Source organism: Hydractinia symbiolongicarpus, chromosome 10 (genome assembly GCF_029227915.1).
Source record: "Hydractinia symbiolongicarpus strain clone_291-10 chromosome 10, HSymV2.1, whole genome shotgun sequence".
Classification (NCBI taxonomy): Eukaryota; Metazoa; Cnidaria; class Hydrozoa; order Anthoathecata; family Hydractiniidae; genus Hydractinia; species Hydractinia symbiolongicarpus.
Genome location: NC_079884.1, coordinates 26,319,667 through 26,346,938, shown reverse-complemented (window position 1 = coordinate 26,346,938; position 27,272 = coordinate 26,319,667). Strand labels below are relative to the sequence as shown.

Below are 27,272 nucleotides of genomic sequence, written 5' to 3'. Positions count from 1 at the left end.
GTGATACAATATGTCAAATCAATTAATTCAGAGTTCTGCATAAATTTGACGCTATGTAAAAAATAGTCTAATTGCTGATCTATCAATAAAGGGTGAGCAATCACAATCATGCACAAAGACAAACTTGTCAGTTGAAAAATCTGACTATTTAAAACATTGGGATGGGCGATATATCGCACAGGTGCTATTTCTTATTGATATATCTGGAATCCACAAAATCCCTGCCAAAAATTCAAAGTAGGCTGAACCTCGTAATTAAATCATTGCGAAGTAAAAAATTTTGCAGTTGCACCCAATGTTTAAATAATCTCTCCACCGGGTATTTAATTATAGAAATTTGAACGACATGGGATTATTATATATAGCTCTGTTGTTCAATGCCATTTTCCTGAGGTTCTGTAAATACTATTTTCAAACAGGTATGGACAAAAAATGTTCAAACTAATTTTAAAGCATTTTTCTTACTAGTCTGGTTTTTCTACAAATCAAGGACAACTTTAAACAAGAAGCCCTGTGGCTTAAAAATTTCCGCCATGAACAATACTCTGAAAAAATACTGAACTTTGAAGAGGACTGAGTAATATGGGGGAACAAAATCATTGAATATTCTAAAATTTTAAAATTCAATTTTTGATTATTATTGTAACTGTAAATCATAGCTAACTTAACTTACATAAAGTTCATTTCTCTATAAGAAGAATTTTAAAAGAAAAATAATAAACCTGAAAATTGATGATCAATAAAAACAACGGCAAGGCTGAAAATTTATCTATTTTCTCTTTTTCTCTGAAAAACAACTTGGAAAATATCTTTAAAGGTGGCAGCAATTTTTTTTTTACATAAACAGTTATGAATGGTTATTCTTGTATTCTTATTTTTTCCTTTATGACACACTTGTCATGATTTTATAGCTATAATACATTATTTTTCACCAAAAATATTCAGCCTCAACAATTCCTCTTTAAAATAAAATTCATGAATAATTAATCAGTTCTGCTGAATATAGCTTTAGTCTACATGCTTGCAAAATTGTACAGAAGGAAATGACGTAACTATTAAAGGGAAACGTTAATAACATCAAAGATGGCACATTATAAGACGATCTTCATTATGCTATGCTGCATGAGTTTTAACTTTCAATAGCATATAAACTTTAAAAATTTAAAAAATTGTTCATTGGATAATAAAACAATTTGTTGCACTGTTAGGATTCTTATTGACTTAAAACTCATTTTAGCCTCGTTCTCAGAAAAAAATCTGTCAAAACGAGGATTTAGGCTTTAGCCTGGATAAGGGCGGTCCAGCCTAGTTGCGCTGTCTCTATCTATCTATCTGTCTATCTGTCTATCTGTCTATCTGTCTATCTGTCTATCTGTCTATCTGTCTATCTGTCTATCTATCTATCTATCTATCTCCTCAGGCGATTTTAAAGATTCCGCCTTCGCTGGCGGAAATTAAAAAGAACTAACAATTGATAACAAGCTGTGCTTAAAATGTTTACTATAGTGTAAATATGAAAAGTGTGATTTTTTTTATAATTGTGAGCTTTTTGAGAAGGTTGAGAGAAGGAAGGGCTACAGCAATAAATTTAAAGATAGAATTGAAAAACCAGACCCATTACTCAAAAAGTGATTCCACCTGATGAAAAAAGGATTAAAAAGTGCTATATTTGTCAATTCATTAATCACTTGGCTTTAAATTGTCTCCATGTTTACAAGGATCAGGAGTTGAGAGATGTAAAAAAGGGAGAGAGTCATTTTAAAGTTACATTTTTTTCTAAAATTAAAAAAAATGAAATGAAATTTTTCATTGATGAAACTTTGTTATGCGCAGTTTCAGACTGTAGTTGCACGAAATCAGTCTGTGGTAAACTTCAACTATTGTTGCCTTACCAATGTCATCAGAGTTTAATCATTGTGTGGCTCTAGATCCAATGCAATCATTATGGTTTATTCATATTGTAAATATTTTAACAAGATTCTCAGAGTTGATGAACACCAAGGATAAAGATGTGGTAACAGAAATTATTTTTGAGACTTGGTCAACCAAGAAGGTTTCTGGCTCACAATAGAGGAGAATTTATTAATAAAGTGTATGAAAACATGCATGAGCAATTCAACATAGAGTTCCCCACAACTGCAACTGAAAGTCCATGGTCAAATGGGCTATGTGAGCAGCATATAATGGCATTTTTAAGGAAATGCTTAGTAAAATATTGAGAATAATTGTTAGTCATTTTGACTGATTATTTACTAGCCACAAATGATACAGTTTCGAGTTAAACTGTGCTCCACAACCTTCGTTCCATGCGAATGAATGTTTCATAATACAATATTCTCTATTATCAAGTGTGTTTTTACTGAAGAACCAAGACAATTAATTTTATGAAGATGGTACTCTGAATTTCTTTTTTAAAAATTTCTTTTTTATTTAGATGAACATGAAACATATTCTGGATTTAAAATTAAAAAAATCATAACGAATGGAATATGGTATTTTCAAATGCTATTACAATAAAAACGTTTTTCTTGCTGGAAACATGCATTTTATTTTCAAAAATCCTCATACAAGTCTTCAAATTGGTGTCATAATCACTAAATGCAAGTTAGCTACAGTTATGCGAAAATAGATTGTTTTATTACATGTCTCCTGTGTTATAGACAACTTTCTTTGTGACTGTTTATAATCCCCAGACCTCTTACGCAAATCCACAGGCAAAAATAATGCAGGCGGTAAGTTGTGGACTAGTCCATTCCAAACTTTAATATCAGGTAGAGGCATCTCTTGATCTTGAAATTGAAATATAGCTTGCATGTAGTTTAGATTTAGATCATATCAGTGAAAACATGACTTCTAGAGTCACAGTACAAACGCTTTTAATCATAATTTGTCTTTCTTCACCTAAGGTCTGCATTTTTTTGATTTTTTCTGCACATGCACTAGAATAAAAAAACAACATTAACACTGAAACTCATACGCTCAACTTGCAAAATAATATCAAAGAACAATGTGATAGCGAGTTCCTTTCAAATCACACGAAAATAATTGCTTCATGTTAAAAACAAAAGCATAGCAAGAAACATTGTTTATAAACAATATATACTCTATGCGAGAACAAATTAAACGCGAAGGCCATTTACTTTTAATTTTTTTACCAACGAAACTAATTAAAGTAACGCGATTTTAATCTCATTATATTTGATAAACACAAGCTATCGCTGCTACTTTTTAAAACTTTAGTAATATTTTTTTTATCATTGAAACATATTTTTTAACATGCAAAAATTTTAAATGCAAACGGAAAAACCCTGCATTCAGGACTTTTTACCTTCACGATAAGATTTTGAAAACAAAATAAATTTCAATACCAAAGAAAAAAACCCTGAAAAATCTAACTTTTGAGGTTCTTGAAGGATCAAAACACTCATTGTGAGAAAATTTTGTTTTTAAAATTGTAATACTTAAGACATTTTTAGACATTTTGTTCTGGTAAGAATAAAAAGATACTAAGTCAAAAACATGTGTTTTTTAAAAAAATTAACCTTGGAAAAAGAGTACAAACTTAAAAAAATTAGAAAGGTGATTCACCAACAATGAGTTTATTTTTTATCAATATGTTTCGGATAACTAAAATAAATAAAAGCAATAAATACAATTTATTCAGACTTTAAATAAAAAGCAAAGAACAATTTTTACAAAACACATTTATATACAGTAATATCTATCAATTCAAGTAAGTAATAAAATCAAATGTTAAAATGACACAAGGGAATAATATTTAATTAGTTTAAAACAAAAAAGTTAGTGGTTTACATTATAAACAACAACTAAACTTGTATTGTTAACAACCTGCTTCTGTACTCATCTTTGGTGTTTAAAGCGGGTTTTATTGCCCTGATCCACAGAGCTTCCAAAGTCACCAAATATTAAACTCTAACCAATGTGCCTTGCACATTGGTTAGAGTTGATAACATTTTAAATACGTAAAACACGATCTAACGAAGCTTTTCTATCTCCGTTTTTCATTCTTAAATGTTTAAAATGCGATTGAATGAAGCTTTTTTTATCGCCGTTCTTCGTTCTTAATTTTTTTAGAAACAAGATCTAGAAAAAAAAAGTATTTCTTTCGCTGCTCTTCGTTATTATACTTTTAAAATGCAATCTAACGAAGCTTTTTTACCACGGCTATTAATTGTCCGGGTTCCTCAGTAAAAACACATCATAATAGTAGAGAACATTGTATTATGAAATAAATTTATACAACATCCTTCGTATTGGAATGCAATTGTATATTTGGGGCATGGATTGGGATGCCAGGCAATAAGATTAAACAATAACAGGCAGAAGAGATACATGTGCAGATACAAAAACAGCACTAACCCCAGCATATGCACCTAAAAGGTATAAGACACTCATAATTATGACTACAGAAAGAAAAAAAATATGCATTTTTTTGAATGATTATATATAATTACAAATAATTTCATAACAACGTTATTAGAAAAAAAACGGGAACCTTTTTGAATTTAATTTATGCTAAATATAATGGTGCGAAAACGAGAAGTCTGCGACCACACTGTCAGTAAAAGCAGCAATTTTAAAATGTACAGTGAAAAAAAATTGGTGTGTGTTTATTTTATTATATTTTCTTTTTGGAAAATTACCATCTCACGAAAATAGCACCATCAAAAAAGTCTTTCATCAAGCATTCAGAAACAAAAAAACATAAAAAAAAATTATAAAAGTATTGATAAATTATAAGGGTTTTTCTGAGACTACTCATCAAGTAAGTTTTTTTCCTTTACAGTAACCTTAATAAAAAATTTATTTTTTCCTTAAGTGGGTTTCCTTAAATTCCAGATTTGAGTTATCTTCCGAACTGTTCACAGATTTTTCAAAAAAATAAGATCCAAAAAAAGGCACTGAAATTATTTTCTTAACTATATTCTTCCTTCTTTAAAAATTTTACTGATCTCAAGGAAATATTTCCTTTCTGAGATCAAAGCATTTAGATATAGCTGGCCAGCCAGCTATACCTGGGTAGCTGGCGTAGATAGATAGACAGACAGACAGACAGACAGATAGATGTGCATATTTTACATGGCTAGCCTTACAAATATTGAGGGAAATACCCTGTCTATTATTTCAAGGAGGGGCCTTGGCTTAGATGGAGAGTCCTTAAGAAAGTATTTAATGTTCATTTTGAGCTATGCAGACCCAATTAGGGCCCACGCACTACTAGACAACTCCCGGCAACATCCAACGGCCCAAACACAGTGTGCCATCTCCCCAATTTCTGTCACATGGCTTGGGTTAACCCGGGGCTATGGTAACATTCACTCCCCCATGTTGAATCGCCATCAAGAGGAATCGACCACCGGTCTCCTGCACAGAGTACGAGAGCTATAAGCACTAATCTACAGTGTCGTCGTTGATATTCTCGGATCCGGGTTAACTATATCAAATTTTGAAAAAAGAAAACAAGGAATTTTTGAGAAAAATGGGTGGCATATTTGGATTTATCAGCAAAAATTATATAACATAGGAAGTTTAGAATACCAAAAGATTAATTGAACAGGATTAATTGCGAAGCAATTGAGCTTTGCGAGCGAAGCGAAATTGTGGAGCACGTTTGCTACACGCGAGGTATACCAAGAGAATTATTGAGATTCTCAAAATTTCGATAGAAAAAAATCATATAAAATCAGCGTAAAGAAATAGGACTGATATTTTTGCACATAAAGCTAGGGTATTTTTCTTCTAATAAAAGAAATAAGTTTGGACCGAGGGGTTAAAGTATAAGTCTAGTAAAAAATGCAGTAAGTACGGCTCGTACACCCCCCCCACCCCCGGATTTTGAACTTTCCCCCCCCCCGTCTTTTGGTCAAGATTATATGTCCGCCGAACTTGAACACACAAAGAAGAATATGCCGTGAACAAGAAACGGTAGTCGGCATTTTAGACACATATATTTTACAGACCCAAAATTTCCCTTATTTCTTTGTATTATAGCTAATTATTGTATAAATAAATAATTAATTATTTTGCAATTTTGCTTCTAATACTATTATAGTTGTATTTTAATGAAAAATAATAGTATTAAAACGGTTTTCTTCATTTGAAATAATTTATTGCTAGTCCTGTTTCTAATCGACTTTACTTGTGTATTTTAAGCTTTTTTGTTGCTGTGCTTTTTCTGGAGATTTGAATTAGATTGGAAAGCTCCTGTGTAAGGTGCCCTTTTCTGAAGAAATATAGAAGTAATTTGTACAATTATAACACGCCGAGCTGTGTTTTATTTTATTGTTTCTAAAAAGATGTATATTATCAATTTTAATTGGTTTTATCCAAATCAAGGTAAGGCTTAATCACACGAAAGGTAGCTAGCTAGAGCTCTGTTTTGTATAAAAGAATTGAAAGTCATATGTAGAATACATATGGAGAAGCTGTATTACTACCTAACTGATAGCCAGATATAGGAAAACCTGTAGCTAGGGCGCAGACAAAACAAATAGCTCTGGGTGCTAGAGTAAGCCGACCAACCGTTTTTTATCACAGTTTTTTATTTATAATATAAGTAACCTGTTACAGTAATTAAAAAAAATATCCACTTTTGCTATCAAATCAACAGCAATGTAATTGTCAATAGAAATTAGTTGTCCGTACACCCTCCCTGAGAACAAGGTTTAAAATGACATTAAAACATTAAAACTGTCATTAAACAGAGAACTCCAAGGATGCCCAAGCCGCACATGTCCTCTAAACAGCGTGGGCATCTTCGAAACTGCTTGTAATTTTAGAACAAGGGTGCTGATAAGCTGCATACGCCGTAAAACGTGCAGGCGTTTTTGGTCAAGTTTAGCGTTTAGAAAAAAATTGAAGTATTCACCTGAAAAAACCAACATAGACCATAAGATAAACTATGTGGTAGCAAAGTTTTTAAAAGAACTGTTTTTGATGGTTTTTGATAAAATTTACTTGATCAATAACTTTTAAACTTTATTAACTCCTTTCTCTTAAAGCATCTTTTTCCAACTATCGTCCACAAGGTATGTTTCAAGGAATTGAATTTTGGAAATGCTCTAGGCAAGTTCGGGAAAATATGGGTGTTGATCTTCTATCTAGGCGATTACTAATAAGAATCACTTGGTGGTGGGGTTTTAATTGTGTTGAACAAGTATCATTGGTAATTCGTTGTGTTTAGTCAGAGTGGTGTTCAATAGTGTTGAGTTGAATCAATCACACTAATTTAGCGTTGCGTTATACACAGAAAGAACTAATGCGAAGATAACCTACAGGTTAGTCTTATATATATATTCCTATTTAACAATGGTAGCAGAGGAATAAAAGTGAAATGTCAAAAAGTTGGGTCCCCCCACCATCATTAGACAAAGAGACGAGTTACAAAGATTGGAAAAAAGAAGTGCAAATATGCAAGCACTGACAGAATTAAAGGCAGAAAAACAAGGGCCAGCTATATTCATGGGCTTAAGAGGGAAAGCTTAAGAATCAGTTCTAGAATTAGACATTGAACAGATAAGTGCAGCAACTGGAGTAAAAGCCATTACTAACAGATTGGACAAAATATATTTAAAAGATGAGAATCAAACTGCTTACCTAGCTTATGAAACCTTTGAAAAATTTAAGCGACCGCCTGAGATGAGTATGAATGACTATCTTATAGAGTTTGAACGGTTATACCATAAGATCCAAGGACATAATATGGTACTTCCTGATGGAGTGTTGGCATATAGAGTTCTACAAAGTGCCAACCTTACACCAGAGCAGCAACAGTTAGCAAGAGCAACTTTAAATGAACTACAGTATGATCCAATGGTACGGCAGTTAAAGAAAATATTTGGGGATACGGTGGCCTCATTAGGAACAAATACTGAAGTAAAGATAGAACCAGTTCTTCAGGCAAGTGCAGATACAATTGAGCAAAATTACTTCACTCAAAGAGGGGGATATCAATGCTCAAGGTTTAGAAGAGGAAGACCTGCAACTGCTTCAAATCAGAGATATGCAGGAAGAAAAACCAGACCCAACAATAGAAGAATGAATCCATCCGATCAATCTGGAAGTCCATCAAGATGCAATATTTGCCAATCTATATATCACTGTGCTTCAAACTGTCCACACTCTTATGAGAACCAGGAACCTGAGGATGTTAGAAAAGATGACAGTCATTCTAAGGTTACGTTTTTTGCAAAAATCAGAGAAGATGAAATGCAATCTCTGGTCGGCGAAACTCTGTCATGTGCAGTTTTAGACTGTGGTTGCACAAAGACCGTTTGTGGTAATACTTGGTATCAATGTTTTATTGATAATCTTGAAAATGATAGATTGCCCGAAGAGCATCCCAGCCAAATAAGATTTAAATTTGGAGATAGTGAAGCAGTTTGTTCTATGAAAAGAGTGTTCTTACCTGTAATTATTGGCTCAAAAGAAGTTTATCTGGAGACAGAAATTGTCCCAAACGAAATTCCTTTGTTACTGAGTCAAGCTTCCATGAAAAAAGCAGAGGCAGTTTTAGATTTTATCAACGATTCGGTTACAATGTTTGGAGAATACCATCCTTTAAAATTTACCACTACAGGTCATTATTGCATACCTTTGAACAACAACATAATAGAGATGGATGGAAAGAAACATGACCACTTGTTACCCCAGGTTGCCTTTGTTTGTGCAAGTACAAAATCAAGAAAAAGTAAGATTATCAAACTTCATCGTCAATTTTGCCATCCAAGTGCTGAAAAATTAAAATCTCTCATCAAAGCATCTAATTCCTTCTTAAATGACCGAAGTGAAGTTATGAAAGTCATCGATGAAGTATCAAACTCTTGTGAAGTGTGCATCAAATACAGAAAACCAAGACCGCGCCCTATTGTTGGCTTACCAATGTCATCAGAATTTAATCAGTGTGTGGCTCTAGATCTTGTGCAACTTTCGCAATCATTATGGTTTATCCATATCATAGATGTTTTTACCAGATTTTCATCAGCAAAATTGACAAAGACGAAAGACAAAGATGTAATAACAGATATTATCTTTGAAATTTGGTTAGCCCGATTTGGTCAACCAAGGAAGTTTCTAGCTGAAAATGGTGGAGAATTTGTTAACAAAGTGTATGAAGAAATGTGTGAGCAGTTTAACATAGAGTTTTCAACAACTGCAGCTGAAAGTCCTTGGTCAAATGGACTATGTGAACGACACAATGGTATGATTAAGGAAATGCTGAAAAAAATTATTGAAGACACAAAATGTACACACAATCGGGCACTATTCTGGGCTATAAGTGCAAAGAATTCTTTATCAAACAACAAGGGATTCTCACCAAATCAACTTGTTTATGGTAAAAATCACGACTATCCCTGCATCCTCACTGATCATTTGCCAGCTATGAATGACACAGTTTCAAGCAAAACCGTGGCCCATAACCTTTGCTGTAATGCATGCATCACGAATAGCCTTTATAGCAGCAGAGTCTTCTGAGCGTATACAAAGAGCATTGAGACATAATGTTCAGTGTTACAATGATGAGCGATATATCAATGGAGATAGAGTTTTTTATAAGAGAAAAGACAGTGAAAAATGGCATGGACCAGGCAATGTAATTGGACAGGAGAATAAGCAAGTCCTTGTAAAACATGGTGGAAGTTATGTTAGAGTACACATGTGTCGCTTGCAGAAGTTGGACCAAGTTTTGCATTCACAAAAACCTTTACAGAAAGGAGTACTGAAGTGACAACTACACAAGTGAACAATTGCATTCCGCTTGAACGCGATGATGTTTTTGGTGAATATGTTGGTGCAGATGATTTTGACAGTAACAATACAGAAGAACCAGAAAATGAGAAAACAACAAATTTACAAACAACAAAAGAAACAACATCAGACGGTGCCTCAATGAATGAAACAACAACACACAAGATATCAACAAATGAAATCACAACCAATCGAAATGTTAGCAATTCGTCAACAGTCCAAGGAATACCAAAGTTGAAGACAAAAATCATTTACAAGCCAACTCCCGACAGTGAATGGACAAGAGGATTAGTCCACAGCAGAGCAGGAAAAGTGAGCAGAAAAGGAAAAGAAGGCAGACAGTATGGTAGCTGTTTAAATTTCCAAAATGAAGACACAGGTGAAATAAATTGGTTAGATTTCAAAAGATGTGTGAGTGACTGGCAACCTGTTGTTGAGACAAACGAAACTGAAGAAGTACTATTATCGACTCAAGCAACTGTTACAGATGAGGTCCTAAATGCAAAGTATAAAGAATTAGCCAATTGGGAAGACAACAAAGTTTTCTCCACCATAGAAGATAAAGGTCAATCTCCAATATCCACAAGATGGGTGGTCACAACAAGAATATAGAGGGATACAAAACAGTTAAAGCTCGTTTGGTCATAAGAGGTTTTGAAGAAGAAGAGGTCAAAAATCTGACTAAGGACTCCCCAACTTTTTCAAAAGAAAGTCTTCGCATTGTACTTACGATGTTAGCAACCTATGAATGGGAATGTCACACCTTAGATGTCAAGACGGCATTTCTTCAAGGCAACCAGATTGACAGAGAGGTTATCATAAAGCCCCCAAAGGAAGCAAATACAACAGGTGTGTTCTGGAAACTAAATAAAGTTGTATACGGCCTTGCTGATGCTTCAAGAGCTTGGTATCTACGTGTGAAGGAAGAGCTAATCGGCTTGGGGTTGAAAATGTCTTTATTTGATGAAGCATTATTTTATTGGATTCAAGATGACTGCTGCCAAGGACTGATTGTAATACATGTTGATGATTTTCTATGGGGAGGATCCCATGATTTTCAAGTGAAGGTCATTTCGCCTATCAGAGAAACTTTTCTCATTGGATCTGAAGATTACTCCAATTTCAAATATGTTGGTGTCAATATACAACAATCTAATGGTTCAATTAACTATGACCAAAAGAACTATGTGGCAGGTATGGAACTGGTCAAGATTCAAAACACAACAGACAGACATCGTCAACTATCACATGAAGAACAATCAAACTTCCGATGTATATGTGGGCAACTAAATTGGATGTCATCGCAATCAAGGCCTGACATTTCATTTGATGTGTGCCAGCTAAGCATAAAACTAAACTGTGCAGTAGTTGATGATGTCATGAGAGCCAATAAAGTGGTAAAGAAGTTGAAATTGGATCCCAACATTTCCTTGAAATTTTGGAAACTTAAGCTTCCATTACAACTGATCTTATATTCTGATGCTTCATTTAGGAACCTTCAAGATGGCAGCTCTCAAAGTGGAATTTTTATTTTCCTGAAAGGTGTTGAGAATCTTATGGCACCTATCACATGGCAGTCTAAAAAGATTAAGAGAGTTGCGCGTAGCACTCTTGCTGCTGAGACACTAGCTCTTGTTAATGGTATTGATACATGCATATGGGTGAAGAATGTGATAAATGAAGTGTTGAATACTAATCTAGAAGGCATCTTATGTCATACAGATAACAAATCATTGTTTGAAGCTGCCCATTCAACAAAATCTTTGGAAGACAAACGGTTAAGGGTTGATATGGCTTCCCTTAGACAGAGTATCAATCAGAAAGAGATTGAATTGAAGTTTTTGTTTTAATTGTTTCCCGTGAGTTTTCGAAATTCGTTCCAGCAGCTTCCGTGGCTTCTAGTGCCGGTATTTTTAACGTGAAAAAAATACTGTGTTGTTGTAAGGTCATTTACGAAATCGTTAATGTTAGGACCAACTTCTGCGGGTTGTACAACTCGATGTATTACATATCTTTCGGAATACTGCTAAAAGTGTAATTTTGTATTGCGCTCTTTACTTTTATCATTCTGTGGGAAAAGGCAGTACAAAATTTTAACATGCGTTATTCGTTTTTGTTAGTTTCGCGTAATCTAATATTCTCGCACATTTTGAAAAGAATATCCCACGCACATCAAATACTCGCGCAGTCTATTCGCAAAAAAAACTGTTTTTGCGCAACGAAATGTTCTGCAGAGCGTTTATTTTCCTACCTCGTCCCCAGGGTTCTTCTATATGATATTCAATTTTGATGTATTTGGGAAGATGTTAGTGTCAAAGAAACAAGAAGCACTAGGGACAAAGTATTAGATAGTTTAATTTTGCTTGCAACTTGCGAAATGCTTCGCAACCTTTTTTTTAATTTCTAGTTGTAATTTAAAGTTTTTAAATTTTATAAGAGTTTGACCATAATATCTAGCTAACTGCAGTGAGATATTTTCACTGCAATTAATTTGAGTGGTCATTTCTTCATGCAACATCAAAAGTTTGGCTACCAAATAGAGGCAGTTATACTTAGTGTATAAACTTGAAAATTTCGTGTTTTCATAAATTTTGAAGCTAAATTTGAAGCGAAATTGTGGAGCACGTTTGCTACGCGAAGTATACCAAGAGAATTATTGAGATTCTCAAAATTTCAATAGAAAAAAAATCATATAAAATCAGCTTAAGGAGATATGACTGATATTTTTTCTCGGAAAGGTAGGTTATTTTTTTGTCTAATAGAACAAGCAGCTCTTATAAATGTTAGCTAAAAATGCCAGTAAATAGGCTTTGTACCCCCCTACCCCCCCGTCTTCCCCCCCCCCCCCCCCCCCCGTTATTTCCCGATTTTCCGTTTGCCGGAAGCGAAAGACTGGGAAGTACACTCAAGCAATCAGAAAACGGCTATCGGCTAAATTGAATTATCGTGTATTTTACAGACCTAACACAAATACATAGTTTATACCAAGTCCTGATAATAATTGGCTTAGTTGGCATGCTATTTCTCTTAATATTTGCACTTGGAAAGCTTGTATATACCTTTTGAAGGCACATTATATTAATTTGAACGTTTATAATGCGCAAAAACGTGTTATATTTATGGCTTCATTAAAAAGAAGATTTTAAAGTACCAAATTATCAGCTTGAATTGGCATGTTTGTGGTATTCTTTTCATACAGCAGAAGAAAAGTGAGTTGCAAAGGTATGGATGATGTGAAAGTTATATTTACGTTTTTTTCCTTGGTTTGATGTAGCTAGCTAACTAAATTACTTTTTGGTGCCTATGGCCACCATGGAAAATTATTTTTGCTGTCATCCTTCAATCGAATCATTAGCTAGCTAGCTAGATAGCTACCTCTAGCTACAGTCAGAAGAAGAAAATTCAATTCATAATGATTAACAAAACTCTTTTTTTTTAAATTTTATTACACGATTTTTGAATATTTCCTAAAACTCAAGTTGCTTCTTTTTTTTGATGCATCGTGGAAATAAATTTAAGTCACCAATCCAAAACTAACGGGAAAATACATTCCAGTATACCATATCAAAAGAGAAGATGGAATGGGAAGGACAAAAGTACTGCATCGTAATCTTCTCCAGAAATGCGAACAGTTGATGAAAAAACCAAGCGAAGCGGCTAGTCCAATCAAAATGAGACCATCGAAAAAAACCTCTGAACTCCCTGAAAATTCGTCATCATCCTCGGACTCTGATTCGGATGAAGAGAGAAAGATAATGTACCTGATGAAAAAACTGTCATCCATCAAAAAGAAAAGGAGAGGGGAGAGAAGAAAGATGAAAGAAACCCCAGAAAAAGTTAGTTCACCAGATGAAGATGATCCAGTAGAAACTAATGATGATGATCGAGGCGAAACTAATATCAGATCTAGGAAAACGGAGGCAGAAGAAACTGCGGAAGAAGAGGAAATGGATGACCATGGAATAGAAGCAAATATATCGGAAAGCGCTCAACCAGAACCAAGTAAGTATGAGGGCAACCTTGAGCAAATTGTTAAGTACAATTTGTACTTTCCAAATGGAAAACAGTGCCTTCAATTCTGTTGTCTTAGCCACAAAAAGTAGTGATCTATATTTTATGTGGTTAGCCTCATTAATTGCAATAAATTTACCCTGTCAATTGTTCCAGGAGGGACAACATGACGGTTCTAGAGTGCTAAAAAGCTTCCATTTGAGCTACAAAAACCCTTTAAATTTCTGTTCATTAAGGAACAGCTGTTATATGGGATTGAACCCATATGAATATGAAGTGAACACTCTACCGACTGAACTACCAATCCCCAAAAGAAGACAACCCCCAAAGTAAACAGAGTTGCATGACTTTATTAATTCTATCAAGCATGTATCAATCATATTGTATTTAGTAAATAATTTTTGAGCACTCTTTTCCAAAAAAAGATATATATTTGTAGTTTAGAAATTTAGCTCTAAATATCGTCTCTCAAAGGCACTGGATTTTAATGTATTTAAAGACTTTACTATATATATAATATAATATAATATATAAAAATGTTTTCTGTTTCTTTTTAGATTGCGTACCATGAGCAAGAGATGTTATCTTTCAATATGTGAGATAAAAAGAAGAAAGCGAAACCTCATCCCGCGTTGTTATTGTTTTTCTGTCAAAAACTTGAAGCTGTTTTATAAATCTTGATAAAGTTAATAAATTGTTTTCGTTTCTATAGATTGTTTGTTTTTGTTTATTGTTTCCCGTGAGTTTACAAAATTTATTGCAGCAGATTCATTGGCTTCAAGAAATCGGTTTTCATAACTAGTGCCGTTATTTTTAAGTGAAAAAAACACATGCTGCTTCGTTCGCCTTCTTGTCTCTGAAAGTCTCTATTACTATCTGTGTTCCGGTTGAAAGAGTACCTTACGATGCGCATTCCCTTAATTCGTGACATTTTCGCACACTACGGATTGTACAACTCGATGTATTGCATTTCTTTCAAAATAAGGGTTTTAACTTTATAAAAGTATAACTTTGCTTGGATTTTTAGTGCTAAAAGTTTCATCAATGTTGGATTTACGTCGGCCACCACTGACAATATTGTGATTATTGTCAATATTTAATTTTATAATTCTGTGAAAAAGAGGTTTTACGAAATTTCTTAGTTATCGTTTATGTTTAGTTTCGCGCGATCTAAATTTCTTGTACCTTCTTAAAAGAAATATTCCGCATATATATATTGTATTTTTGCCAAAAAATCAGAACTTTTGCACAACGAGTTGTTGTTGTTCCGCGGCAAGTTTATTTTACAACCTCGTCACCAGGGTTTTCTATGTCTATGATATTCAGTTTTGGTGTATTTTCCAGATATCAGCTGCAGTAAGATGTAAGCACCTCGTCGTATTATATCAAAGAAAACAAAAGCACTAGGGTCAACTATTGGCTAGTTTCGATTTTGCTTGCAACTTGCGTAATGCTTCACAACCTTTTTTTAATTTCTAGTTTTTGTTAAAAATGAACAGAAAATTTCAAGAATGTCAACCCGGATCCGAGAATAGCTTATCTAGTTACGGTGTTAAGGCACCATCTGCTATGGGACACTTATATATAATTTAAATAACCATACCTCCCCTATGCATTTCTAAAGCATGTCGTGCACTCTTCTATTTCTGTATGTTTATGCTATTTCAAAGCTGTATATCTTCGCGCGGCTTGTAAAATTTTATGCAAGGAAAAGTGTTATGTGAGGTTTCAGAGTATGGTTAATTGTTTTGGAATACACAAAGGTTCACAAAGTAGATCTTCGTAAATAAAGAGTATGGTACCTTTATGTACACTAAGCCAAATTTATAAAACATTAGCTATACGTCGTAAGTACGACAAGATCAAAGTGCAAACGAGTTTGTCTGTTATTGTTTTTCTGTTTGGCTTACTGAGGTTCCTTCTTCGCCTCGTCTGTCTGGTCTGATTTATACAATTGTTATTGTAGTATTGTAGCAAACCAACGTACACAACTTTTTGTTATTCCGTAGCTTTTCTATCTACTTGCTATTAATCTAGCTATCTAACAACAACATTTTGGCTCTTTAAGAAGTGTTGAGAGTAGTTACGAATTTCTTTTCTCAGATCTCGATTTCAGAATCAAAATTTATGGAGAGATGTAGTTTTTTAAGTTTATAGCTAGCGCTATAAGCACAACTTGGCAATTCAGTTTAACGTCATAAAATTTATTTTTGGAGGTAAAAAGTTTCCGTAATTTAGTTATAGGTGAAGAGAGTGCAGAGCCAGACACGTCCAGACACCATGCTGTTCCAATGCTATTGATGATTTCTTGAGTTGGATTGTCTATATGGTGCATATTTTTAGTCTAGGTGGCACATGTTGTGCCTCTGAAGCTCATTTTAGTTGTCTTATAGACATGTGCTGAGAATAAGTTTAGTAAGAAGCCAGTCAAGCTATACAGAGAAAAAGTTGCATATTTTATATCATATCTGACACAAAGTATAGTAGAGAAATATTGATATCTTTAACATAGCTAGTTAGCGGTCTCTAGAGCTTAAGCTGACTGAGGGATAGGCAAGAACTAAGTCTCTCCCAAGCACCTTCGGTTTGTTTATGTATTTACCTAGCAAAATATTTACCGCCAGTTATGACTCACTCAATCGGGTGGTCATGCAAAATTGCGGCCAGTGCCGACCCACTTGAGCGAGTGGTTTACTCAATCAGGGGACACCCACCTGATCGGGGAAAGATCATGTACTGACTAGATTCTCTCAGTTTTAACTTTCTTGTCTCCGATAGCCGAAAAATAATGTTGCAAAAATGGAATTAGTTTATAGCATGCTGTAAGAAAATATTTAAAATGTAATTATTGTTTCAGAGGTTCTTAACCAGCTTTCGCAAACATTACAAAGCTAAGAACAGTATAATGATTAAAGCTGTTTTCACCAAAAATATGTCAAACGCAAGTCTTTTAGTAAAATTCTGTGTCTTAAGCGATTTACAGTCCAGTCCAGATGTAAGCCTGGGCGTACGCTCAACGTGCAAAAATAATTGCTTTAAAAACACAATAGGATAGCAAGTTCCTTTCAAATCATGCGGAAATAATTGCTCTGTGGTAAAAACAAAAGCATAGCAAGCATAGTTTAAAAAAAATTCCTCTGCATAAGGAAAAATTAAACACAAAGGCCATTGAATTTTTATTTTTTTTAACAACGAAACAAATTAAAGTAATATGATTTTAATCCTGAAAACACAAATCCAATGGTCTAAATTTAAAAAAAAAAAATTCATTTTTCATTTTTGCATAAGGGAGACCCCCTCCCTCCAACCTCAATAGGGTTTACTGCCCTACGTTCAGGACCTTTCCCTTCACGATATGATTTCGAAAACAAATTAAACTTCAATACCGAAGAAAAAAAAATCTAAAAATCTAACTTTTGACGTTCTTGATAGATCCAAACACTCATTGTGAAAACATTTTAATTTTGTAACGCCATCTAAAATGCTTTTTTATTGCCGTTCTTCATTCTTAAATTTTTAAAACACTATCTAAAAAAGCGTTTCTATTGCCGTTCTTCGCTCTTAAATTTTTAAAACGCAATCTAAAAAAGCATTTCTATTGGCGCTTTAAAATATTTGATTCGCAATTTTATCATTTTTCTTGCAAAGTGATTCGCAAATATAGCATTTCGATTCGCAAATTGCGAATTGCAAACTGCTGCTTAAGGTAGCAGTATGGTAAATAATTATTTTTTTTTACCTTTTTTTAAAGAATATTTTACTTTTTAAACTGCTTTTTCCAATGAGCAATCAATCAATCAAGTATTGAAGTATAACTTCTGGTTTATGCATTATTTATGCATAAGGTTTGAGATAGGCGAGACAAAAAGCACTGGGAAAAAGGTTGGAATAATACAGCATTTCGTCATTTTTTTATTATTATAAGTTTCTTTTCGTTGTCTTCGAAATCGTTAAATTATCATAGAGATCCATTCAAAACTTCAAGAAAAAAAAGAAAAAATAAGCAACGGAAATTTGAATCAGAAAAACAAAATGTGCTAAAAGTATTGGATAAGGGATCTTGGTATGATCAAAATAAATTATTGCGAAAACAAGAGATCCAAGCTTATTTTGAAAAGGAAAACATTGCTTGTGCCAGTCAAAACAAATTTGAAAGTTATGAATTCAGATCGGCTGACGAAGAAGAAAAATCAGAAAGTGAAATCATGGTTATGGATGATCAACAATTTTCCAAGGCTGTTCATCACTGGATAATATCAATCCAAGCCCTGAAAATTTATTTATGCAGGGTTCTTCATTTAGATCAGTAGAAAGTTTGAGACCATGAACCTTTGATGAATATCGAAAAACATGAGTGCATGAATCATATAACAAAAAGGATGGGAACTGGATTAAGATCACTTTCAAAAGAATTTAAGGGTGAGAATATTGCATGGTCTATGGATCATATATGATTTCACTGTGACCCGTTTTTGATCAAGATTTCACAGAATAGCAAGAATTTATTTATTATTTTAGGCAGAAAACTTTCTGATGGAAAAAGTCTTGGTGGCAGAGGAGGAGGTTTAACAATAGCCAAGTGGGACGTTATATAGAATTTTTATGGTAAATCAATCCGTGATAATAAGGGTGGTGCGAAAGCGATGTCAAAGGCTTTTTGTGCAATTCTAGAGCATTATTCTAGTTCCTCTGATGAACCACAACAACACAGATACCCAGTAAGGCCAACATCTTGGTGCAGCTATAGCTGTGGCACTATACTAAAAAACATTTGAAATATCCACCTGCTGTCTGTGAAGTTTACCCTTTCAGCCAATCAGGTGTTTTTAGAAGGTGTAAAACACAGAATCCGGACAACACCCAGCACCAGGTAATTTGGACAATCATACCTAAGGAACAAAACAACTCTCCTGAAGAAATATTGTTTGGAATTTGTCTTGGTGCATGCATGTTTAATAGTGGTATAAATTACTCCCTAATTATTACATTTCCTGTTTTTGAACATTTATATCAATATTTCGCACTCCAACCCCGTGACATAAAATCAAAAACAAATGCTTTGAATATATTCATTTTGCTTTATTATGACGGGGGCATTCTAATGCTGAAAATTGTTGAATTAGAGTTTTCCAAGTTCATTTTAAATAACTAATTAATCATTAACATATTCTCTTTTAATTACTTGTAAAAAATCACAACTCGAATTTTTTTTAATTCAATTTTTATTTTATCTTTTATGATGGCAGCCTGTTCATTTCTTCACTGAAAGATGCTGTTAAAATTCCAAAAATCTAAAACAATGAGAAGAATTCAAATTTCTTTTTATTGCTATTGGGCCAGAAACCTGTTGGTAGAAAGTGAAAAATTATTTGATTACTTCGTTACCACCTTTATTATCATCTTTAAAATAATGTTATTGTTCATTTCAGAGAAAAGAAGTAGAACTGGAAAATGCTGAGTATTCATGTCCACCCTCGGTACTATCCTATCTTCGATCACTCTGTCCAGGAGATGTATTAGGTGAAACTAGATAAGGGTAAGTAAATTGAAGCTGAAACTATGAAATTGAAGTATCACTGTTTTAAATGATTCAATTTCTATTTTTCTTTTAGAAGAATACAAAGCGATTATAGTATAACAGTATATAGAATATAAAATATATAATAATTATATTATAAAAAAATATATAAAATATAGGTTACATGTCCAACATGTAAAAATATAGAATATATAAAAACAATTAAACTTTTTTCTTTTCATACCACGCCCTCTGGTTGAACTGTTTGACTGAAAAGCTCCTGATTTATATTGAGTACTGAAATGGATCTTGCTGCGTGAACCTTTCTTCTCCTCCCAACGTAACTTAACAGTTTCTTTGTTCTTATATTCAGCGTTCTTTATGCATTCATTATCAGTTGTTTTCAACTTGTTTGACATGGTTTCAGTGCACTGCAGAAAATATTTTTTAAATAAATTTGTTGAGAAAATGATTCTATTCAATTCTCATTTTTTTGTTTTGTGAGACTATTTGTTATAATAAAAATATAAGAATGCCAAAAGCTATTAAAACATCCCAGAAAAAAAACAGTGAGGGAAACCCAGGCAATGTTGGAAAAAACATGAGAGGTGCAGAGTATCAAATAATTTATTTAATAAACAAGTTTAGTGAGAAATTTGAAAACTAAATCACAATAAATCATAAAAGTTTTTGTTACAAATCTTTTAAATTTCAGATAGTGCAAAAGTTCCGTAAAAAAATTATTTTATGGATTCTTTTTCTTTTTTTCCTGTTACCAACTAATATTTGAGCAAACTGTGTATTACTAAAAAGAAATTAAAAAAATAGAAACTGATTTTAGTCTTCTTTCTTGTTAATAATTATGTTACAAAAACATGCAAGATATATTCTGTGTGTATATATGAAGTCTACCTTTTGATATATTGTATAATAATTTCCCAACCTAATTAGGGATTTCAATAATAATGTAATGTGTAAGTTATTCTGTCATTTTGAGTTGTCATCTTACTGAATGTATTGCAAGCTCTAGATGTCAATTTTTTTTCATTTCTAGATTTCTATAATTATATACAATGCTAAAATGGTCTCGATTGGGATTGGCTTATGCCAAGGTAAAATATTTGTAGGGAATACATCTGCCAATTTTTTTAGATCATACTGTCAATGTTTTCTTTTGCAGTGTTTACACCTGACTTTGATAGTTAATTACTTGAATGATTAAACAAGGTTACTTATGAAATTATACACTAATAACAGTCAATATATTGACTGTTATCAGTTTATCGTTTGCATAAATAAAAAAGAACTAAAATTATAAAGTACTTTTGTTTTAAACTGTAATGAACAGAATATTAGCAAATTTTTAATTGGCAAATTTTAGACATCAAATCGAATTGTCAGTAGGAAAAATTTCTTTACTCCTGCAACTATGGCAACAAAAACGTCAAATCGTCCTAAAACAATGCTTTCCTGTGAGGATAAATTACCACATCTGCCTGTGCCACCCCTTCGTGAAACAATGGAGAAGTATGTAACTTCATTAGAACCGTTGTTGTTTGACCATGAATATGAAAACACGAAGAATGTGGTTGCTGAGTTCCAAGGAAAAGATGGAATAGGGGAAAGTCTTCAAAAGAAGTTAATGGAAAAAGCAGCTAACTCTGATAACTGGTTGTCAGAGTGGTGGGACAACTGTGCCTACTTTGCTTTCCGAGCTCCTGTTGTTATTAACTCAAGTCCAGGTATCACATTTCCAGCCCAGACATTTTACAGTGATCAGGACCAATACAGGTGCATGCCAGGTTTTTTTATTTACATGAAATTGAATAAAGTTTATTGTTTCCAAAATTTATCATGCCCTTTTTTTTATAGATATACTGCTCAGCTGATACGCTCTGTTTTGGAATTTAAAAGTCTGATAGACAGGTATGTTGAATTCTCTTTTTGAGAAAAGTTTGTGTAAATGTATAAATAATGATTCTGCCGATATTTGAAAACATCAAACAGAAGTGATTAAATTTCAATTTAAGTTGATTTTGTGTTTAGGGTAAAATATGCATAAACTAAAACACACAACTGGTTTTTTTTTTTTCCAAATATGCTATATTTTATTAATCTGAAGTGTGTAAGATAATTTGGCAATCTGAATCTTTTATGTGCGAGCTAATTAAGATATCTTAGGCTTAATTTCGCAGGTAGGGTCAATTTGATTAACATTGCTTCTTTTGATTGCTTGGTTTGTGTAAGTATCAATCAAAAAAGATGTACGGCTTTTTTGTGTAAATATCAATAATAAAATTTGAAGTTCTTCCTGGCGTCAAAAAGATGTATAGTTGAGTACAAGAACCTTATTTATTATTATTGTTTGAACCAGATCATTTGAAGTTTAAAAAATCTAGAAAAAGGTTTAAAAAAGAAAATACAAACAAATAGACAAACATTTAGAAATGTACTATAAACAGGATAAAATTGAGAAATTTTGTTCGCTCTGCACATTTATACTGAACACAAAATCAATTATTATTTTAATTTTTTATATTGTTACCTTAGTCAAAGTCTTCCAGTTGATTACGCTGGGAAAGACCCCCTCACTATGAAACAGTACCAAAAACTGCTGTCTGCATGTCGAGTACCATATGCAAAATGTGATGGAGAGATTCTAACATCTCCAGAAGAATCGAGACATGTTATGGTTGCTCATAACAATCATGTATGCTGTTGTGAACATCTATTTTATTTTATGTATTGTTTTATTTTCATGCCTTGTATCTTTATTTATTTTTGCCTTTAGTTTTTTAAACTTGATGTTTTTCACGAGCGCACTGATAAACCTTTAAGTGAAGAAGAACTTGTACAACAACTCGACCATATTGTAAATTTATCTCGTTATGAAGATGACTACCCTGTTGGTGTGTTGACATCACATGACAGAAATGTGTGGGCACAAGCTTACAAAAGATTGACAAGAGGTTTGCAAGAAAGCTCATCATCTTGTTTAAGGCATTAAAAATGGTGACCAAGTGGTGACCATTTTTGAGTTCCAAAAATTATTTTATATTGATCTCATTGTTTTTCCTAATTTCTTTATATTTTTATAATATATATAAAAACGAGTTAAGAACCTGGTGGTAAATCTACAGGGTCGCAATTCTTTTTTAGTCTATTCGTTTGCCTATAGCACGACTGCTCTCTCACAAACAGACAATCAGAATATGGATATTATTAATATAGAATCTTCATTTTCATTTCTTGATTCTTTGTTTAGTTTTAACAAAAATGCAATACTACAAGAAGGACCAATTCCGAACACAAACATGACGGTTTATGGTTTAGTGATTGTATATTTTTAATTTTATGTGATTTTTAAGATCCAGAAAACAGAGGTAACGTGGATACAATAATCAAGTCAATATGCCTTATTTGTCTTGATCAGCCAGTCAACGTACCTTCTGGGACTGAACATAAATATGAATCTCCTCACGGCTCTGTGGGATGTGGACAAATGTTACATGGAGGTGGATCACAACAAAATAGCATGAACAGATGGTTTGATAAGATTTGTCAGGTATTATTAGACACTTATGAACTGAGAACTACTTTTTTATTTTAAAACTTCAGGCCTGGCAGATAGTTTTGAAAAATGGTAATCGTGAATTTATTATTTTTTTAATCATGCGAATGTTTTAAGTTGTGACTAGCAGTTTATTGAAACGCAAAACAAACAAAAATAGGACGAATGCTTATACTTTCTATAGTATGTGTTCATTATAATGTTTATCCAAACGTGGTGTAAGCAAAAATAACCAAATTTGTTGTGCGTACTTGCCTTTTGCATTATCCAAAGTTGTCATATTGTAAAGGCTAATATGTAGGAACCATTAGGGAAATTAAATGCATCCACAAACCAACCTCGAGATTATCAGCAGTAGAAACAGGAGTTGTCTAAAAACTGACGACGTAGCAAAATTGCTTATGTCAGCAGATTTTCATCACCGGCAATTTTTGTTTCTTTGCCATACTATGTTTCTGCTAAGTTTTATAAACGGAGTTTAAGGCATTTTAAAGTTATTATCTACCCGGCAACGCCCACCTTACATCCTACCTCCCGGCAACGCCCACCTTACATCCTACCTCTACAAGTTTGTGATACCTAAAAAAGCCCATAAAAAGAGGTTAAAAATATATATTTTCTATTGTTTCAAGTATTACCATAAAAATATTTTCTTTTTTCATAAAAACATCTAGAGAAATTATATCATGCCGGATAAAGTCGAATTTTTGTCATCAACACACGACTACTGAGCACTGATTGTTATCACCTCTGTACACGCTTGATATCCTTGTTGTGTTTTTAGTTTGTTGTTAACCGTAATGGTATGGTTGGTTTGTGTTATGAACATTCAGGAGCCGAAGGTCCGCCTGTAATGGCTTTGTGTGAAGCTATCTTAAAAAAGTAAGAGAAGCAACTATTAAACTCTTTATTCAATTTCTCTATTTTCATACTTAGTTTAAATTTCTATGTTTTCTTTTATTCTTTAGAAAGTTTGAACATGGTACGTCTGTTAGCTTACCAGCGAATTCCCAACTTCCATCTCCTCATAAACTAATTTGGAGTCTAAATTACGACTTAGTTGACAGAGTCGAGTTAGCAAAAGAACATATTGACCAGTAAGAATATCAGTGTTTAATGTTTTTCATCGAAATAATTGGGACATTTTTTTACTGGCTTCATTTAAAACTAATTTGTTTAGGGTGTTCAGACGTTTATGGAGAATTCCTCTCATTTAAAATTATAGTGACGTTGACTAAAGAATCTCATGTGCTAGCCATAATCACGTTTAAGTGTGTTTTTCTTTTAGAATGGTGAATGATGTCACTGTGAAACTTTTCGATTTCGATGATTTTGGAAAAAATATTCCCAAGCGATTTAAAGTAAGCCCTGATGCCTTTTTTCAAGTATCCCTTCAGCTGGCATACTATCGGTAAATATATTTCGTATTTCTTTCCAATGCATTACTATTCTTTATACAGGCAGTGCTTGAGTAATCATTTTTTTTTACTTCATAAGATTGCATTGTCATCATCCTCCTACTTACGAAAGTGCTTCAATTCGAAAATTTGTGAACGGAAGAACTGAAACAATCAGGTCGGCTACTCCTGCTGCTGCAAGATACGCGAGAGAAATGGATCGAAACAATTATGATGTAAGTTGTTAAAAATAACTTATGTGCAGAAGTTTTTCTGTGGCAATCCATTTTATATTGTTTCAGTCAAAACAATCATTACTCTCCTATATGAACTTTTTATTTAAAACTAGATCATGATTGCTAGGATCGAGTTTTAAATGTAAATTATTAGAAATTCTCGATTTGATTGTCACAGCATTTTGGGAAGCAAACAAGTCGTATGTTTATTCTTTTGATTTTTTTTTACTTTGGCAACATCACGAATGAGGGGGACAAATGTCCACCTATAATCGACAACAGTGATGTAGACTAGTTACTCCTTGATAGTCAGGGATTGGTGGCAATTCCTTGACTTGTTAAAACAACATGATCGTTATCGTTTTCGTGAACACTTTACTTCATAGTAATTACGAGTGTCCGTCATGAACCGACGAAATCCAAAGTTAGATATATGCCAGATATTTTTAACAAGACTGGTTCCTAAAGAAATTATCCGCTACTGCGCGGTTTATTGTCGTGCTGCATGTCTGCCGCGTAAAGTTACGTGTGCTGCATGTCTGCCACGTCAAGTTACGCGTGCTGCATGTCTGCCACGTAAAGTTACGTCTGTTGTTTTTAGAAGTTCTTCTTTTAAATATTTAGAGCTCAGTAAAGAGAAAGCTGTTTATGAAAGCTGTTGAAGCACATGTGAAATATACTATAGAGGTAAACAACCTGCTGTTAACTTTTAGAAATCATTTATTGGTCAAATTTTATCCAACGTTACTTCATAGGCTATGAACTTTCAAGCCGTCGACAGACATTTACTTGGTTTGAAACTAATTGCATTAGAGAATGGCATACCGCTTCCAGAACTGTTTCGCGATAAAGCGTATGGCTACGCACTACACTTTCGCTTGTCTACTAGCCAGGTGAGATATTTCGCTACTTTGCTTGTATTATTTACAGTCCGTACAAAAAGTTCAATCCGTTGTTTCCAGTGGCTTTGATATAGCGTTGTCCTTACTTTCTTTTGTACTTTTACGTATTGAACGCTTTTGAAACATCCTCGCCCTGAGCAGGTCGAAGGAATCTTACTTAGGAATTTTACTTAACGGTTTTATTCTTTGTACACACAATTTTACATAAAAATGATATCCCGAATTTTTTTTGTTATTATTTAAAAAACTTTATAGATTATTTTATTTATAAAACAGGATTATTTAAAGCTTACTGTAAGCATATTTGGTGCAAGAAAGTTTACCAACAACCTTGAGTCTTATTTCAAATACTCTTATGCTTATAAAAACACAAGCTACCTGCACTAATTCAAAAAAAACCTGGAATTAGCTCATATTAAATCGACACTGAGGTTGGGTTAAAAAAAGAACGTTTTTTTCCACCTGAAAGAAAACTTAGCAAAATTTATTTTACCGCATTTTGTGTCTCGCTACTGCGGTTATCATTTTGCGTGGCAGACAAACATACGTATACGGGTATTATAATATAGATTCTAGATAGGTTGAACAAATTAATTTGAACTTTTTGCGTTCTTTAGGTACCAGCAAAAGCAGCAGCAGCTCTTTGTTTTGGTCCAGTCGTTCCTGACGGTTACGGTGTCTGCTACAATCCGATGGAGAATCGCTTTCTGTATGCAGTCAGCTCATACAACAGTCATCCAAAAACACACTCTGGTGATTTCGGTGAATATATTGCGAAAGCTTTGCAAGACAATCAATTATTACTTTCAACTCAATCGAAATTATAAGCACGTATTCATACATTTGAAGTATTGATGAACTAAGGTATAAAAAGATATATCAATAAAAATTATGTTTATCTAGTAAATCTAGTTTATCTTCCTTCTGTGCTGGCTTATATTTATACTAGCTGGCTAACCATGAATTCAGTTTATGATGACGAATTTCTTTTAAAGCATGGCGTAAGGTTTGGTTCGTTGATCTTTCTTGTCTGTCAAGTTCAGTAGTGTATATTAACCTATCAAAGTAAACTTGTGAACCATTTGTAGAAGCCCTGTATTATAAATTTCCTGGCATCTTTCTTCACATGTTTCAGGTGGCTACTTTTGACAGAAGCACATTGTAATCTTACACATATTTTTCAGAATATTTTGTAGAATAGAATTTACCAAAACCACTGGTTATTGTTTTAAATACCGTATGCTACCGACTCACTAACAAATTGTTCGAATTGTTAGGCTGTTAAACCGAAAGTGAGTATACGCCATTTTATGGGTAAAACATTTGTGAAGTAGCTTGTTAGGTTGGTTTGCCCTGGAACGAATGTAGCTATCTTAAGGCAAAAGATTTTGTAGCAGAAGGGGCAACAAAATAACACTATACGTTTTTTCATAAGAAACCAAGCGCATGGTTAAACTAATGAAGTTTAAATTCTGATGTCTTTTACTAGGAATGTTTTCTAACAAGTTCTTAAATTTGACTAGGTTTATAAGGGATTTCAATGAAAAACACAATTTTGACACGACAAAGACTTCATAAACAAGTATATAAGAAGAAATGAAATATTGCCTTTTATTATTTACTATCTATAATCTTATCTGTTCTGTTGAAATTGTCAATTTTAAATAGTTTTCCGATTTGTCAGGAAAGCTTATTGATTGGAACTTAATGGTGAAATGTGAAAAAATGTTTTTACTTAAGTAATTCTTACATTTTTACATCAGTAAACATTTCTTAATTTTTTGAAAGGCTACTAGCAAGTTTCTTATATAGTCGTTTCTTATATAAAAAAGGGTCGTTTCCTCGCCCCTTTTAAACCAATCCGTTGTC

General features: G+C 33.3%; 2 protein-coding genes across 4 annotated transcripts in view; one reads left to right on the top strand and one right to left on the bottom strand.

Annotated features, from left to right (window-relative positions):
- The window catches only part of LOC130662565 (ATP-dependent DNA/RNA helicase DHX36-like), a 29,996-nt gene extending 14,501 nt beyond the window's left edge, over positions 1–15,495 (bottom strand). For both annotated transcript variants that reach the window (XM_057461460.1, XM_057461459.1), the window contains exon 1: positions 15,383–15,495. In XM_057461460.1, coding sequence (XP_057317443.1) covers positions 15,383–15,395 — 13 coding nt within the window. In that variant the 5' untranslated portion in view covers positions 15,396–15,495. The remainder of the gene's footprint in view (positions 1–15,382) is intronic.
- A 3,801-nt stretch (positions 15,496–19,296) lies between these two features.
- On the top strand, positions 19,297–26,594 carry LOC130612340 (carnitine O-acetyltransferase-like). Of its 2 annotated transcripts, XM_057433646.1 has the most exons (14): positions 19,297–19,315; positions 20,352–20,409; positions 20,679–21,088; positions 21,170–21,223; positions 21,848–22,007; positions 22,089–22,266; positions 22,666–22,862; positions 23,653–23,750; positions 23,837–23,965; positions 24,157–24,279; positions 24,366–24,501; positions 25,126–25,188; positions 25,257–25,394; positions 26,021–26,594. In XM_057433646.1, the coding sequence occupies exons 2-14, from the start codon at positions 20,371–20,373 to the stop codon at positions 26,228–26,230; spliced, it is 1,935 nt and encodes a 644-aa protein (XP_057289629.1). In that variant the 5' UTR covers positions 19,297–19,315; positions 20,352–20,370; the 3' UTR covers positions 26,231–26,594. The 2 variants fall into 2 exon arrangements, with proteins under 2 accessions (XP_057289629.1, XP_057289628.1); XM_057433645.1 differs by lacking the exon at positions 19,297–19,315 and having other exon boundaries at positions 20,186–20,409.
- The last annotated feature ends 678 nt before the right edge of the window (positions 26,595–27,272 follow it).